At 36.5% G+C, this 15,542-nt stretch overlaps 1 protein-coding gene across 1 annotated transcript in view; it reads right to left on the reverse strand.

Moving 5' to 3' along the window:
* LOC149803322 (extracellular matrix organizing protein FRAS1-like) overlaps positions 1-15,542 on the reverse strand; it is a 307,035-nt gene that overhangs the window by 279,625 nt on the left and 11,868 nt on the right. Inside the window, exon 2 of the mRNA XM_089953030.1 lies at positions 5,908-5,939. Within this exon, the coding sequence (XP_089809156.1) occupies positions 5,908-5,939 (32 nt within the window). The remainder of the gene's footprint in view (positions 1-5,907; positions 5,940-15,542) is intronic.

A 15,542-nucleotide genomic window follows, 5' to 3' on the forward strand; every position in this document is an offset into this window, starting at 1 on the left:
CAATATGTGTAAGATTTCATCGGACTTTTTCATAACGATGTTAATCGTGTGAACACTCTTAAACTCACATTACGCATTCCGTAACACAATTTTATCGACAATCCTTTGATTTACATATTTTAGAGGTCAGTGAAGAAAGAACGACTAAATTTACTATGTTCTAAAACAAATTCCGAAACAATCTGCCGCGATATAATAGGCGACCATAGGGTGGTAATACTTTCATCATATGCAGGTAATTGCACTGCCTTGGAGATAAAATGAACTTGAAAGACACTAAAACATAATCTTCCAACATTAACACTACACAGCCTGTTTTTGCAATGTAATTTTTTAAATCGATTAATCCAAATGCATGTTGAAGTTTACACCTGTTAAAACGGAAAGTTGTTGTTCTTATGGGACACTATCTTTCAACACATGGATGCCATTGTATTTAGTGAAGTAAGAACCCTGGAAGAAGTACCGACTCAACAGAAACTATGGCAAGTTTTCTCACATACTCAAGTTGGTCAAGCTCCAGACTCGAACCCAAACTAACATATGTGATAAGCGAGCATCTTGGACCACTCATCCACCCAGAGCCCTTAAATTATTATTAAATCGACCAATAAATTCATATTAAAAAATATCAAGTTTTCATTGAATTCAAACAAATTTTATACAGTGTTAAACTTTTCCAATAGTGTGACTGAAATGATAATCCTAAATCTAACTCCATACAGTTCACTAATTTCGAATTGTAGATAGAAAAGGTCTTTTGTTCATTATTATCCCTACATCAGCTAAGAGAAGAATTTGTGAGTGACATAATTACATGGTTCTGGCGCATACAAAAACTGATTTACCCATTGGAATTTTGCTCACGAAAAATAGATAAATACAGAGAGATTTTATTTAAGGAGGTCTACAGTTGTATATAATCAAAATAATTTTTTTACTATATGACACTGATTAAGGTAAGAGATAACGTGTAAAATTTCTATGATTGTCCTTCGTGGGTGGCACAGTTCATGGATATAGACAAAATAACATTCGGGATTTTAAAAACGTCTTGTGGTTCAAATATAATATTCATTTTCTGAATAGTTTTGATCAATATGCACAGGTCGAGAAAAAGAAGCAGTGTATTCATTGAAATAAATCTTTCTAATATACTAGTCATTATCTAAAACAATTAAAAGTACTGTACAATTATTGGGGTCACTGTGCTTAGCGTGCTGGGCTTGTGCCTAAATGGGTGCGGATTCAAATCCTGCTCATGCTGGGTCTGTTGCCGTTTCTTGATCGCTAAACATGACACGTTTTCTTGCTCAGGTACACGCAAAGCTCTGATCGGCAGAACAAAATACTGTCTAAAGGCATTGCATATTTGACTTACACAATGTAAAGAAATATTTGCGCTTTCTATTGCAGATACTAGAGTTTGTTTAAGAGGAAAGAAATAATCACAAATTGATAATTAATGTTGTTTCCTTAAGCAGGCAAATTCACTGCATACTGTCCTGATGACAAACTATAAAATACCATTCTAATTCAGGGAGTCAGACAAATATAATTTTCGTTGTATATCTGTTACAAAAAAAATAATTCAAATAGCACCACACACAAAGTATCATCTTAAAGCCCCACCCCCACCCCGACAAAAAAAGTATGTACCATGAACTGTCGTTGTTTTATTGCAAAACGTTTAGAGTAGATCAAATGGCTTTTTCAAAGATATAAAATCTGATTTTGACTTCAAGATCTGTTATGGAGATCGTTCATAAGAATGTCATATAAAATCTCGTTATTAAAGATACATCTTGAATCAACTGACCTCGTTATTAAAGATACATCTTGAATCTACTGACCTCGTTATTAAAGATACATCTTGAATCAAGTGACCTCGTTATTAAAGATACATCTTGAATCAACTGACCTCGTTATTAAAGATACATCTTGAATCAACTGACCTCGTTATTAAAGATACATCTTGAATCAACTGACCTCGTTATTAAGATACATCTTGAATCTACTGACCCCGTTATTAAAGATCCATCTTGATTCCAGTGACATATGTATTGCATTTTCTATGATACTGACAATGAGGGTGTAAAAGATAAACCATTAAAAATGATGCATTGATGAGTGTACCTATATAAATCTTGATGATCTTTACACCAGTCAGTAAAAGATTAGACTGAAAAACGCAAATTGTCATTTGCAAGTCTGGTTTCATTTCCTGAGAATTTTCTTTCAATCAGTCATGTCGTGTCGTCTAATATCGCCAGATCAAAGCATCAAACGATAGGTTGAAAATTATCTCTAAAAATTTTAAAAAATCACCTTGATGATAGATTTGAGTTGGTTACTTTTCTGTCACAGTATGTGTCTTATTGTGAGAAATTACAAAATAAATTAATCAGATTGTTATCGTATGCGCAGAGAGGAAGTTGACTGGTACGGCGAATACAGCATCAATAGATTTTTAGATTGATCCCATCTTTCTGTACAATGCAATTTGCATAAAAAGGTATCCGAATATATTAGATGCATGCCACACAAAAGTACTGAGCCACAAAATTCAGGGAGGTTAAAATTGTGTATAAAAATGTATTTGCAATGATGCATGACTTAGATTTTAAAAAAAATTGACGCTGTTTTAGTCTATTATTTTAGAATGACCTTTTTCTGTAACCAGAGTTCAAATGTGACACACAAAAACAACTTCTGCTAATACTTGTATACTTAAATTATTCTTGAAATAAATAAAGTAAATTTAAAAAGAGGTAAAAAAAATATATTTACGCTAAAATAGATATATAAAGAAAAATTGACTATTTAGTGCTCGGTCGAGCGAAATTCTTTACAGCGCTATTTTTCTTGTGAGATAAGTAGCCTCAATTTAGATTCCAAATAGATGCATTCGAATTAAGTTTGTTGCATAGAAGCAAAAAATGGAGAAAAACAGAAAGATGTTTAAATTACATCATCATGAACTCATAATAATGCATGAAATCACAGCAACATTTATGCACACATGGGTGCCCGCACATACGGACAAGGGGGGAGCACTTTGTTCACCACCACCACCCCGGATTTAATATCTAACCATGTTTTGGCCTACTGCCGTAAAATGTAATAGCTGACCATTACATTTGGTCAGCTATTACATTTGGCCTACTGCCGTAAAATGTAATAGTTTCCCCCCCCCCCCCGCCAAAAACAAACATTTCTACGGGTGCCCCTGTATGAACATACTTCTTTCAAATAGAACAGTCAATATGTTTCTTTAATTTTATTTGACCAGGAACCAATTACACAAATATAAGTTTTAAGTTGAGTATAGGCTTAGGATAAATGATTGGCCAATTTTACGAAATTTTAGCCAATCAGATCGCTGGATTCTAAACCTAAATTTAAGTATAGACTTAAGTTTTGTTAATGAAATTTAGCCCAGGGTTAGCTGAGTTTTTTTATATAAAAAACATGAATAATTAGGGTACCAATTTTTCTTCTTTAGAAAAGAGATAAACACGCGATATAGAATAACAAAACTAGAGAGAAAAGAATTAAATAAGGAAGCTGTAATTATCCTCAAAATGAAACTTAGCTGTTTTATTCTATTCCGATTGGTGAGCCTATATATTTCTTATATATTCTGTTATTGTTGTATATTCTACACATATCCATCTAACATATACTTCCTTTGTCAGTTCAACAAACTGTAAGAAAAATATTTAACAATTTGCTTATCAAACTTAAAATGATAACAATGTATACAAGCCCTACTCGACTGGTGTATACTAGAATGTTGAACATCCTATTGTAGCGTTTATAATTGATTAAGATAGTACTACCGACCTGGCCCAAATAATTGACTGTAAATAAAGTCAGTCCAAATTTCTAGTCATGCAAACAGAGTACCTCCATATAAACAGAAAATCTGATCAATGTAAACACAGACCTTGAACGATCTTTTATGGATTTGAACGGTAACCTATTTTTCAATCAACATATCATGAGAGTAAAGCAAAGTGACCGACATCTCAATGTGATAGTAAATAAACACGTGAAATTGTACTTCTTACTAGTAAGTGCTAAATGTCTACAAAATTAATTCGTTGTGTGCAAATGAGCCAAGACTTTTATGTACTAGAATGTAACTGGATTGGACACTCCCGAGTTTACTTTCTCCAAAATTGAGACTGGAAATATAAATTACTCAAAAGCCCAGATTTGGCAGCCGCTCAAGGGGATAAAGCAAAAGTGTTGTTTATAAATGATGATGTATTTATTCAGGAAGTTGAAAATGTCAATATTTACTTTAGAGATGCGAGATTTCAATAAATATATAGATATGTCATTTTATATTTAAATTATGTTTTAAACAAATGTCGTAATGTCAATTTATCGTCCTAAATTGGAGCTTTACCCATAACAATGTCATGATGTCAATTTGTCGTCCTAAATTGAAGCTTTACCCATAACAATGTCATGATGTCAATTTATCGTCCTAAATTGGAGCTTTACCCATAACAATGTCATGATGTCAATTTGTCGTCCTAAAATGGAGCTTTACCCATAACAATGTCATGATATCAATTTATCGTCCTAAATTGGAGTTATACCCGTAACAATGTCATGGTGTCAATTTATCGTCCTAAATTGGAGTTATACCCGTAACAATGTCATGGTGTCAATTTATCGTCCTAAATTGAAGTTATACCCGTAACAATATCATGGTGTCAATTTATCGTCCTAAATTGGAATTATAGCCATACCAATAGAGATGTCTTAAAAAATAATTCCATTAAAATTTCTTTCATAGAAGGAGGTCCCCCTCCCTTCCGAGTGATAATAGTTTTGTAAAGTGATGTACAGGGATTAAAACAGTGAAGATGTGAAAAAAATATTTTTACTTTTTTCCAAATGTGTAAAGTGTACTAATGACTGCACAGCAGATCTCCATCATTACCGATATCAAACATCATATTTTACCAGTGTATGTCAGCGATTTGGTCGATCGCGTCAAACATCGAGATTATGATTTCCCCATTAGACCTAGGTGCCATCTGTTAACTTTTCATACGTCATGAGACATACTGATATTCGTACAGTCCCCTATCAGACCTACCGCCACTGGTATAAACCCCATCAGACCTAATGATATTGGTATCAACCCATCAGACCTAGTGCTATTGGTATTAACCCCATCAGACCTAGTGCCATTGGTATCAACCCCATCATACCTGGTGCTACTGGTATCATCTCCATCAGACCTAGCGCTATTGGTATCAACCTCATCAGACCTAGTGCAATTGGTATCAACCCCATCAGACCTAGTGCTACTGGTATCATCCCCATCAGACCTAGTGCAGTTGGTATAAACCCCATCAGACCTAGTGCTATTGGTATCAACCCCATCAGACCTAGTGCTATTGGTATTAACCCCATCAGACCTAGTGCAATTGGTATCAACCCCATCAGGCCTAGTGCTATTGGTATTAACCCCATCAGACCTAGTGCAATTCGTGTCAACCCCATCAGACCTAGTGCTATTGGTATCAACCCCATCAGACCTAGTGCTATTGGTATCAACCCCATCAGACCTAGTGCAATTGGTATCAACCCCATCAGACCTAGTGCAATTGGTATCAACCCCATCAGACCTAGTGCTATTGGTATTAACCCCATCTGACCTAGTGCTATTGGTATCTCCTCCATTAGACCTAGTGCTAGTGCTATCCATACATTCTGTAAACAATTCTTGAGACAATAACTCATCAGAAACATTGGAGGCACCGTTACAAGCTTGATTGACAATAGATAAAATGTTGTAATTGGGGAACATGGTTTTTCTTTTGACAAGCATATCGCTGCTTATAAGTTATGCACAAGCTAGATATGAAAAATGGTACTCACCATGTAGTACATTCCATTATACAAACAGTCCCCTGAAAGAGACAAAAAATATCATATTAAACGGATACAAGCGACAATTTAAGCAACACTTTATCACATTCATTCAGTGTAATCTCACATTTTGCAATGCACATTTTTCAGATAAGTGTTGTAAAATGTTTGATAATATTGTATGTATTCAATAAGCACAAATGTTTTAACTCCACAAGAAAACTTGTACAAATTATATTTTTATTAGATTACCTATACATTTAATTCGATAAGAAATAATTAATAATCAATAATAATGATAATCATTAAAACGTAAAGATTATATCTAAAATCTATTAAAGATTAATGTATCATGTAGGTGGGTGGGAAACCTGATAGAGTTATACGATATATAATATACTTACGATTTACATTACGTTGAACTTGCCAAGCATAATGTTGTCTAATCTATGTTATGAGTCGTTCATATTTAAGTGAAACATTACTTCCACTCTTGACACATTCTAAATAGGGAAGCAGCATTAGTTCATTTCGTAAAGTCAATACCCACCCAGGCCAGACAGGGTCGTCTGCTTCAGTGTGTCTTTTGGCTTATTTATGGCTAAATAATATACTAAAAATGTCATTAGAACCAACCAACAAACAAACAATGATTCTAAGCATTGTTTGATGACAAATACACGTGAAATTGTAAATAAGTATACACGTATAGTAAAAATGTTTGTCCTGTCTTTGTGATCGCTGCACAATGTGGTTTAATTCCGTCTATATTTATAGTCACAATTACCATGCTATGTAATTATGTAGTAAATGGCTGCTTTTACACTGCCTAGTATTCTGTAGGGATTATACGGGGATGCTGACGACCATCTCCGGAAGAGGACGCATGAGGGTGTCGCTGTGGGAAGGACTTTGTCGGGGTCTTCTTCGCTTGTTTGCTTCCTGGCGCTTGCTCGGGTCGTATTAGTAATAGCGAATTATCGCACAAATTAAGTAGCATGCAAACGCGTGAAAGTGACGAGTCGTACATGCCGACAGGCGAAAAGTGACTATAATCCAAATAAGCGAGCAAGTAAGTGTAATGTCCTGAAATACAATTGTATAAATTTAACAGTTGGACTCGTTGTCTACACTTTACCATACAAAGACAGTGTCCTCCCATTCCCGATAACCCCCACCCTCGTTCTGCCTTTTAACACCAATTTTTAACATTCCTCTTTATGTTGGGCAATTCTGCTCCAACACATCGTAAAACGTGCATCCTTCCAAATTCTAGACACAATAAAAAGTTATATACTTTTTCAAAAGCTTTTTAATATCATATGAATAAATGTTTGAAAAGTGCGTTTAATGGACTCATTCGACGCATAAATATCCAGATGTTTGTGTTGCCTGAATACATGAAGAAATATCGCTCCAAGCAGGGCGGCGCCAGACCCGGCCAGACTATGGCGCCCTAGGCAAAGTTAGATTCTGGAGCACGACCCACCGGAAAATATCAATTTCAAAATTTATAAACAATATAGCCCTGGCTCCAAGTCAAACAAGTTTGTGGGAATTTATTGTATTCTTGCAGAAATGTAAAACGCCAATAATGTATGTGTTAACATTGACAAAAGAATCATTTTGAATTTTTTGTGTACTAGAATAATTAAATTTTCAAACCATACTTCCAGCCCCTTCAACCACTCCCCTTATTTTCTTCAAAAGAAAAACTTTCTGCAGCTACACCTTCCCAACCCCCAATCCCACATAAATAGGATGATGGTTAAAGATGGATAAGAGTACAAATCATAGAGTCAAAATGCTAAATTTCTTGAACCCTCCTTTCGATATTAAATGCTCGTGCAACTGTGCTGACTCCAGAGAAGGATAAAGGCAGACCACTCTCAGTTTAAAGCCACGAATGCAATCTTGCAGGACACACGGTACTAATTATATGGAAGAACTGTGAACCAGTCTAGAAATGGGTGAACAAATAATAGAGTATTTATGGGTCTGGTGGTCCATAATTGGTTAATAATGAAAAGAAATTTTTTAGTAAAAAATTTCTATTGAGAGCTTATCCTATCAGACAAAATTCTAGTGATGCAATTTTAGTATTTTTACAGACTTGACTTAGGAGCACTCAATAATGAAAGTAGCACCTGATTCATCTGTTCAGAATAGATAGCATGTGTTTCATGCAATGTAGATGGAAAAAAATGCCGCGCTCATATGGTGCTCTCCACACAAAAGCTTGCACCAAGGATAGTTGTGTATGGAGAGATATAGGTCTGATCATCAGCACCCAGAAATTTTAAGTTATTAAATTTTGAATAAGATGGTGTTTCCATATGTTTACTATATGAGTTGAATTAGTACCGTGAGTCCTGCAAAGGTAACTGGCCGTTCCCAATGACATCTGCACACACACACACACACACACACACACACAAACACACACACACACACACACTGCCCCATAGATTGCGGAATTGATTGGGCGGTTGCTAGGCAACTGTCTGTGATGAAGGGAAAAGAAAAGGCGTGGGATGGTGGTGACAAAGAAAAGTGGTAGATTTTGGACACGGCTACTCATGTAAAAGAAAAAAGGTCCAAATAATTATTTTTCAGACTGAACACACAAATATATTACAGAACATTTGTTTGGAAGAAAATAAACACACACCCCTCTGAAGAGAACATTACTACCAAAGTTCTGCATCGCTATTATTCCCTGTTCTACATCCACGTTTAGTCGTAGTTAGTGTGCAGTAAGGAACCTCAACTGAATAAAATGTTTATTAATTTAGGTATTGCTATGAATAAAGCATACATAGATCAGTTAGAAATATCATTTGAAATGACAGATCAAAACAGGAAACTTAACAAAATTGCTATCTCTACAAAATGTCTGAAGAAAGATACAGCAGTTTCAAGGAAACACAACATTCAGTTTTGAGGCAGAAATACACATCTGGGCATTATTCAAACGAATTTAAACATAAGACCAACATGCACTGTATAAAATAAGCTTTCTGTTGTGCATAATAGAATCATATAGTTGTGACTTTGATAGAACTGTTCTAAAAAAACTTTTAAAAGCAAGTGTATCCGTCAATTTTGTTTAAAAAAGAATATCATTTCCCAAACACAGCAAAAAAGCAATTTTGAGAAAGTTAAAATTTTCTTTGATAATAATTCAACTAAGCGTCTGATTAAGCAAGAAATATAATATAATCCAAATTACATTTTAACAATATTAATACCATATGAACCCGCTTATAAATCGAGTCCAACTGCCGCATAGCAGGGTGTATGTTTTGTCCTACAAATTACATCTGGGCAGTTTGCAGTTGGCCTCAGCGTAAAAGTGAGTATATATTATCTATGCCAATCACTGAATTCTAGTCATAATACTGTGTATTTCATACAGACTACGTAGATTATTGCTGAATGCGAGTCGTTATCAGAAACTACTTCAGTCGTGAACTATTTGCATAAATGTTCTCGCTCACGCAATGTCATATAAATGTGGGTGCACGAAAAACAACTGTTTTAATTTCCATACCATAGATTTCCAACACTTTATCAACGAACTCAAACATTATGTACTGTTATCAAATAATGTAATATCCAGGCGATCAATATAGTTTATGAAATATGCACGTGCAACGTGCTGATATGTCATACATTTTCTGGTTTTGACCGTATTTAAATTCAGCACACCTGTTGCTCACACAAGACAAAGAATCTACCAGAGGCATTTGGAGGGAAAATCTGTCTACTTGGGAATTAGTATCAAGACCGTCCGGGATTCTAGTTTCAGAAAACATCATTCCTAGCTCTGCATTAATGTAACTTAAGGCTGGAGAGGAGGCATTTAAGATAGAGACGTACATATAACACCGTGAAAGGTGTCTGTAAACTGTCTTTTATATGTGTATAATTTAATCATTATGGCTGCATTACGCTAAGTATTAGGCGGTTTATATATATATATATATATATATATATATATATATATATATATATATATATATATATATATATATATATATATATATATATTGATAGATAGATAGATATGCGCGTGTGTGTGTGGTTCATTTAAACACTTTTAATTTTATCCAAGGCAAACATGGGGGGGGGGGCTGCGTTTCACATTAATCTGGCACTAGAAAAGAAGGGAGCAAATTCTCAAAAATTTCCTCTTTGACAATGCAATTACGTAAACTATAGGATTTATAGAACTTTTTGTACATAGTCTAGTATTTAATAGCTTGTAGTAACACCGCAAACTGCATAGACTATTGGTGGAGAGCCTGGAGGGTTTCTAACACTGTTAGTAAAGTTCAGGTTTAATCTCCACACACCCTTGCTCACCTGCACGCAAAATGTCACCTGAATTAAGAAATAATCATCCAGAATTTCCAGAAATATAGCGAGTAATAATGCAACGAAAAATAGCTGGTTGTCAAAGAAACACACAAAAATAACATTCATTCATAAAAGTGCAAATTCGACTAAATTTATTGTTCAGAAGCCTGTATTGTTAGATATAATTGAAATTATGGAATATTTTCAGTAATTCCTCATTTAAATTTGGGCAATGTCTTTTGTCGCTCATATTCTAATCTGCTGAGCTTCTTAAAAACAACATAAATTTGTGTTCCCTTATATAAGTGTGTCATTCGTCTACATGTTTATATAAAGTTCAATCACTTTTGAGGCACTGCCAGTTTACTGTCCAACATTTATAGCTTAGAAAATGCAACAACAAAATATTGATTAGGTATGTAACGGCACTGTAAAACGAGTAGGCTATTTAGTGCCGGGGCAATTTGAATGATGTGTCTTGGATGACCCACGGTAGCCATCCTAATTAAGAGATTCTAACCTTTTGGTTTCGGGCCTGACCACCACGGGTACTAAGTAAATAAAGTCTATTGCATCACCAAAGTCTCAGATGAAATTCCAGGCGTCATCTGTTGAAGGTTTTCTGTTCAAGAATTATGGATTCCTACGAAGGATGAGAGATCGTCAACCCCCAGTTTCTATAAGCTAGTTGACGAATGTGGGCGACTTTAACGTCCTTGTTGATCACCGTGGTTGACTGTAATAACCTGGTTGACTGCTGTGAACGACTGTTAAAAACACAGCTGACAACAGTTAACAAGTGTAACAACATAGTTGACCACTATGAACGCCTGTAACGTCATTGTTGACAACTGTGAAAAATCTTCAGGCATGCTTAATAATCAATGTTTATGCACAGTGAAATTTTTATTTTAAAAATCATAAATAGGGTACACCTTCTTATAAATCTAAAAGAAAAACACTCTTGTACGTTACTTGGACGTTACAAGGCTTTTTCTCCCTATAAGATACACGTGACCATATATATCCGTCTTCTCTTTGTAGCATACACGTGAACAATGGTGTTCATTTTCTCAGACATGTAACGTGATGTCCCACCCAGTCACATTATCCTGACACCAAGCCAACCAGTCCTAACAGTAACCTCTTAATGCCGAGCACCTAACTTTTAGTACCATTTTTGTAAGTCTTTGGTATGACTCGTCCGGGTTCGAACGCTCGACCTTCCGCATCCGAGGCGGACGCTCTAACCACTAGGCCACCGTGGCGGTCCTCATTATAACATAAACGTTGCCATATGTGTTCAGTTTCTGCTTGTAACACACTCGGTAATTGATAACTATTTACTCCATTTAACATACAAGTGGCCATTTGATATCCATTTTCTTTGTGTAACAAATATGTCACTGCTGATGCATATTTTCTCCATGTAGTGTACATGCGACTATTTATGTCGATTTTCTCTACGGAACAAACATTGATGTCTTATGATTCCATGTAACATACACGTGGCCATTTGGTGCCCATTTTCTCAATGTAGCGTACATGCGACCATGGGGGTCCGAGTGGTCTAAAGCGCTCACCGTTACGGATCACTGCCATCTCACCTCTGTCTGCGTAGGTTCGAGTCTCGGGCTCGGTCAAAATGGGTAAGTGCGAAAGCTTGTCAGTAGCTTCTCGTGGGTCAGTGGTTCTTTCTGGGGTTTTCCCGGGTTCTTCCTCCACCATTTATACTAGCTTATAGTGTGCTGAAAAATGGCGTTAAACCTTACAACAATAACAACATGTAACCATTGATGTCGGTTTTCTCTATGGAACATACATGTGACCATTGATTCTCAATTTTCGTGACCCATCTCCAACAAGCAAACTTAATCATGAGAAGCTAATCTCCTACAGGTAAACTATATTTGAATAAGAAGAAATAGAAATGTTAGTCTTATTTATTCTTCAATCAATCAAAAGCAGAGCAGAAGTACATCAGCCTTCTTTCTACATGACCATAATTTGTATCCTATAAATATTTTTGATACGCATGCTGATAAATTTGTAACCGAGACCATACATGACCATAATTTGTATCCTAGAAATATTTGTGATAAGCATGCTGATAATTTGTAACCGAGACCATACATGACCATAATTTGTATCGTAGAAATATTTGTGATACGTATGCTGATAATTTGTAACCGAGACCATACATGACCATAATTTGTATCCTAGAAACATTTGTGACATGCATGCTGATAATTTGTAACCGAGAAATATGCATCGTCTACATGACCATAATTGTAACACAAAGACTTCGGTCTCATGACTATAATAAAGTTCACGTTTCAACCATGATTCAGGGAGATTTCGGTCCAATGGGCATATTAAAGTTTTATAGCAGCCTTAGAACCACGATTCGGAGAGATTTCGGTTCTATGACTATATTTCAGGTCACGTTCCATATCAGTTTTATACCGTGATTCGGAGAGATTTCGATCCTATGGTTGTATTTTAGATAACAATTTATGTCAGACTTACACCATGATCCAGAGATTTCAGTTAAGTGGCTATATTACAGGTCACGCTTCGTATCAGGTTCTGCACAGAAAATAGGCATAAACAAATGCAATCTTAATAAAGACAAGCGAAAGTGTCCGAAATTAATAAATATAAACCGGGGCCAATGTGACACGTTTCTCCTTGGTAATTTTGTCGAATACTGACTAAACTACACGTGCTGACATAATGAATGCGACATCGTTAAATGCCATTGCGGTCTATTCGGGTCTCTTTAATCTTCCCATAAGAGGAAACCATTATCTTGGTTTAGACATGTGCACCAACTCATTATTATCTATTACCCTCAATTCAATCGGACCTCTTCTGTAGCCTAGTGGTTAAGGCGTCCGCCTCGGATGCGAGTGGTCGTGGGTTCGATCCCCGACCGAGTCATACCAAACACTTACAAAAATGGTACTAACAGCTACCTGGCGTGGCGCTCAGCATTAAGAGGTTAGTGTTAGGGCTGGTCGGCCTGGTGTCAGGATAATGTGACTGGGTGGGACATCATGCTACATGTCTGCGGCATGATGCCCCAGTGATAGACATCACTATAAACTCTCACACTGCAGACATCGTAGCGATATGACTGAAATTTTTTTAAAGCTAAGCTAAAAATCCAAAACACACACACACACAAACACAGTTCAATCGTGAGCGAACTAAACTGCTGCAGTCTTACATTAATTAACGTGTAACGTTCGTATGATATATTTATACATACATTTACACATACATACATACATACATACATACATACATACATACATACATACATAGACAATCAGTCTGAGAATCGCTAGTACGACCAATGGTTTGATTTCAATGAGTGTTTTGTTAGGAGGTTTTATGTAGAAAATAATGCAGACGGACTACCACGGCTAGGTAGAAGTATTTATGGCTGTTCTCAGATTTTGTTAATACAGTATTCCAATCTTTTCAGGTAAATAATGTGAGGAACCTTTCTTATAAGGTTGATAAATTTACTAACTCGCAAAGGTCAAAAGTTCGAGCTAGTAGTCTTTATTTAGCAAAAGCTTGCTAGTTTAAATCCATGAAACCAGTTCTCGAGGTATACCATATTTATCCCAAAATGGAACATATTACTTAAAGTTGTTAATTTTATCAGCTCAACAAGCTTCACTCGGAAAGTTGATGACTTTAAACCGAACAAATTACAGTTTACAAAAAAGTCGCATAGATTTCGATTTTTAGAGCACTAATAAAGACGATTCATTTCATGTAACCGACGGTTATTCTACTTATGTAGTAACTCGGATTGAAAGTACTCTGTTTTACAATAGCTCAGTCATTCTTGCGAAGATAAGTGACAGAGGTCGTTGTTGTTGTTGTTGTGGGGTTTAACGCCATTTTTCAGCACACGATAAGCTATACATGGCGGCCAGTATTAATGGTGGAGGAAGAACCGGGAAAACACCGGAAAGAACCATCGACCCACGAGAAGCTACTTGCAAGCTTTCTCACATGCCCACATTGGCTGAATCTTAAACTCGAACCGCCGCAGACAGAGGTGAGATGGCAGTGATCCGTAACGAAGAGCGCTTTAGACCACTCGGCCACTCGGGGCCCCGTGACAGAGGTCGAAAACGGTCCTTGCTATGGACAATACAACGTGGTTGGCAAAGTTAGGCTAAATGATAATTAATGGTTACACTCTCGTTGGCAAGGTAACACCAATCAGAACATCTTTGGCCATTTCGTGTACTGTGAGACCAATAGAACATGCGATTCTTATAACTAAAAGTAATTTCCACTGAAGCTTTGAGGAAACAGTCTCGAAACTTTGACTCAGTGGCGGAAAAATACTCCTTAGTGGCGTCCCTACTTTGCCATTGGGAAATGTTTTAATGTCAGTTGCCAACTTCCATCACCCCTCCCACCTAAATATATTTTGTGATGAATTTTCCCTATTACACTAAAGTGAGGTGAAATGCTATGGAAATGTCAGCTCCATTAAAAAGTTCCAGATGGCACCCCCTCCTCCTCCTGGCGTCCGGGGGACATTGACTCCCCAACACTCCTCGCGCCGCCCCACCGACTCTACTCCTCATTTTCAGCTAAGGTCTCTTGTTGTTGAGGATGATAGGGGCACAACATTGGACACCAACAGGGGTGGGGGATTGTCGATCCAGTTTTCTACAGAAAGCAAGTTGTCAAAAGTATTCAAAATATGTCAACGTTTTGAAGAACAATATAGAGGACACCATATATATTGACCTATTTAAGGTGAAGCAGAAAATTCTTATTGTAATTGCCCCTTTTTCTTGACGGTAAAGTACTCATATATTGTCGGATATAAGAACATGGATTCCTCAAATCCCACCTTGATATCATGATATCTGAAATAATACGAGACAGTGTGATGAAATATAATCAGAATTTCTCCATCGTTACGGCCGTGATTTTAGCTTCTTGCTGGCTAAGGGTCACGTAAGACAGTCAGCTAAAGGTGTGAGGCCAACACCAGATGGCTGGTTATGTGTTTTATTCACTAACTAGACGGTTGAGTTGGCTAGTCTATTTAAAGGATTAAGGCCTTTGTGTCAGTAAGAAGAATAGATTTCTGCGATCGCAACTACATGTGACAAGATTTGGACCCAAGCGCCGCCGACTATCAAAAAATGCGTACCAGCCAGTCTGAATTAGAGGAATTTAGAAATCTACCAGTACGAGGAGCTAATCCTATGTACAATTAACCAATGGATCCCTGG

This window comes from Sinohyriopsis cumingii, chromosome 3 (assembly GCF_028554795.1).
Source record: "Sinohyriopsis cumingii isolate HCF-2022 chromosome 3, ASM2855479v2, whole genome shotgun sequence".
Classification (NCBI taxonomy): Eukaryota; Metazoa; Mollusca; class Bivalvia; order Unionida; family Unionidae; genus Sinohyriopsis; species Sinohyriopsis cumingii.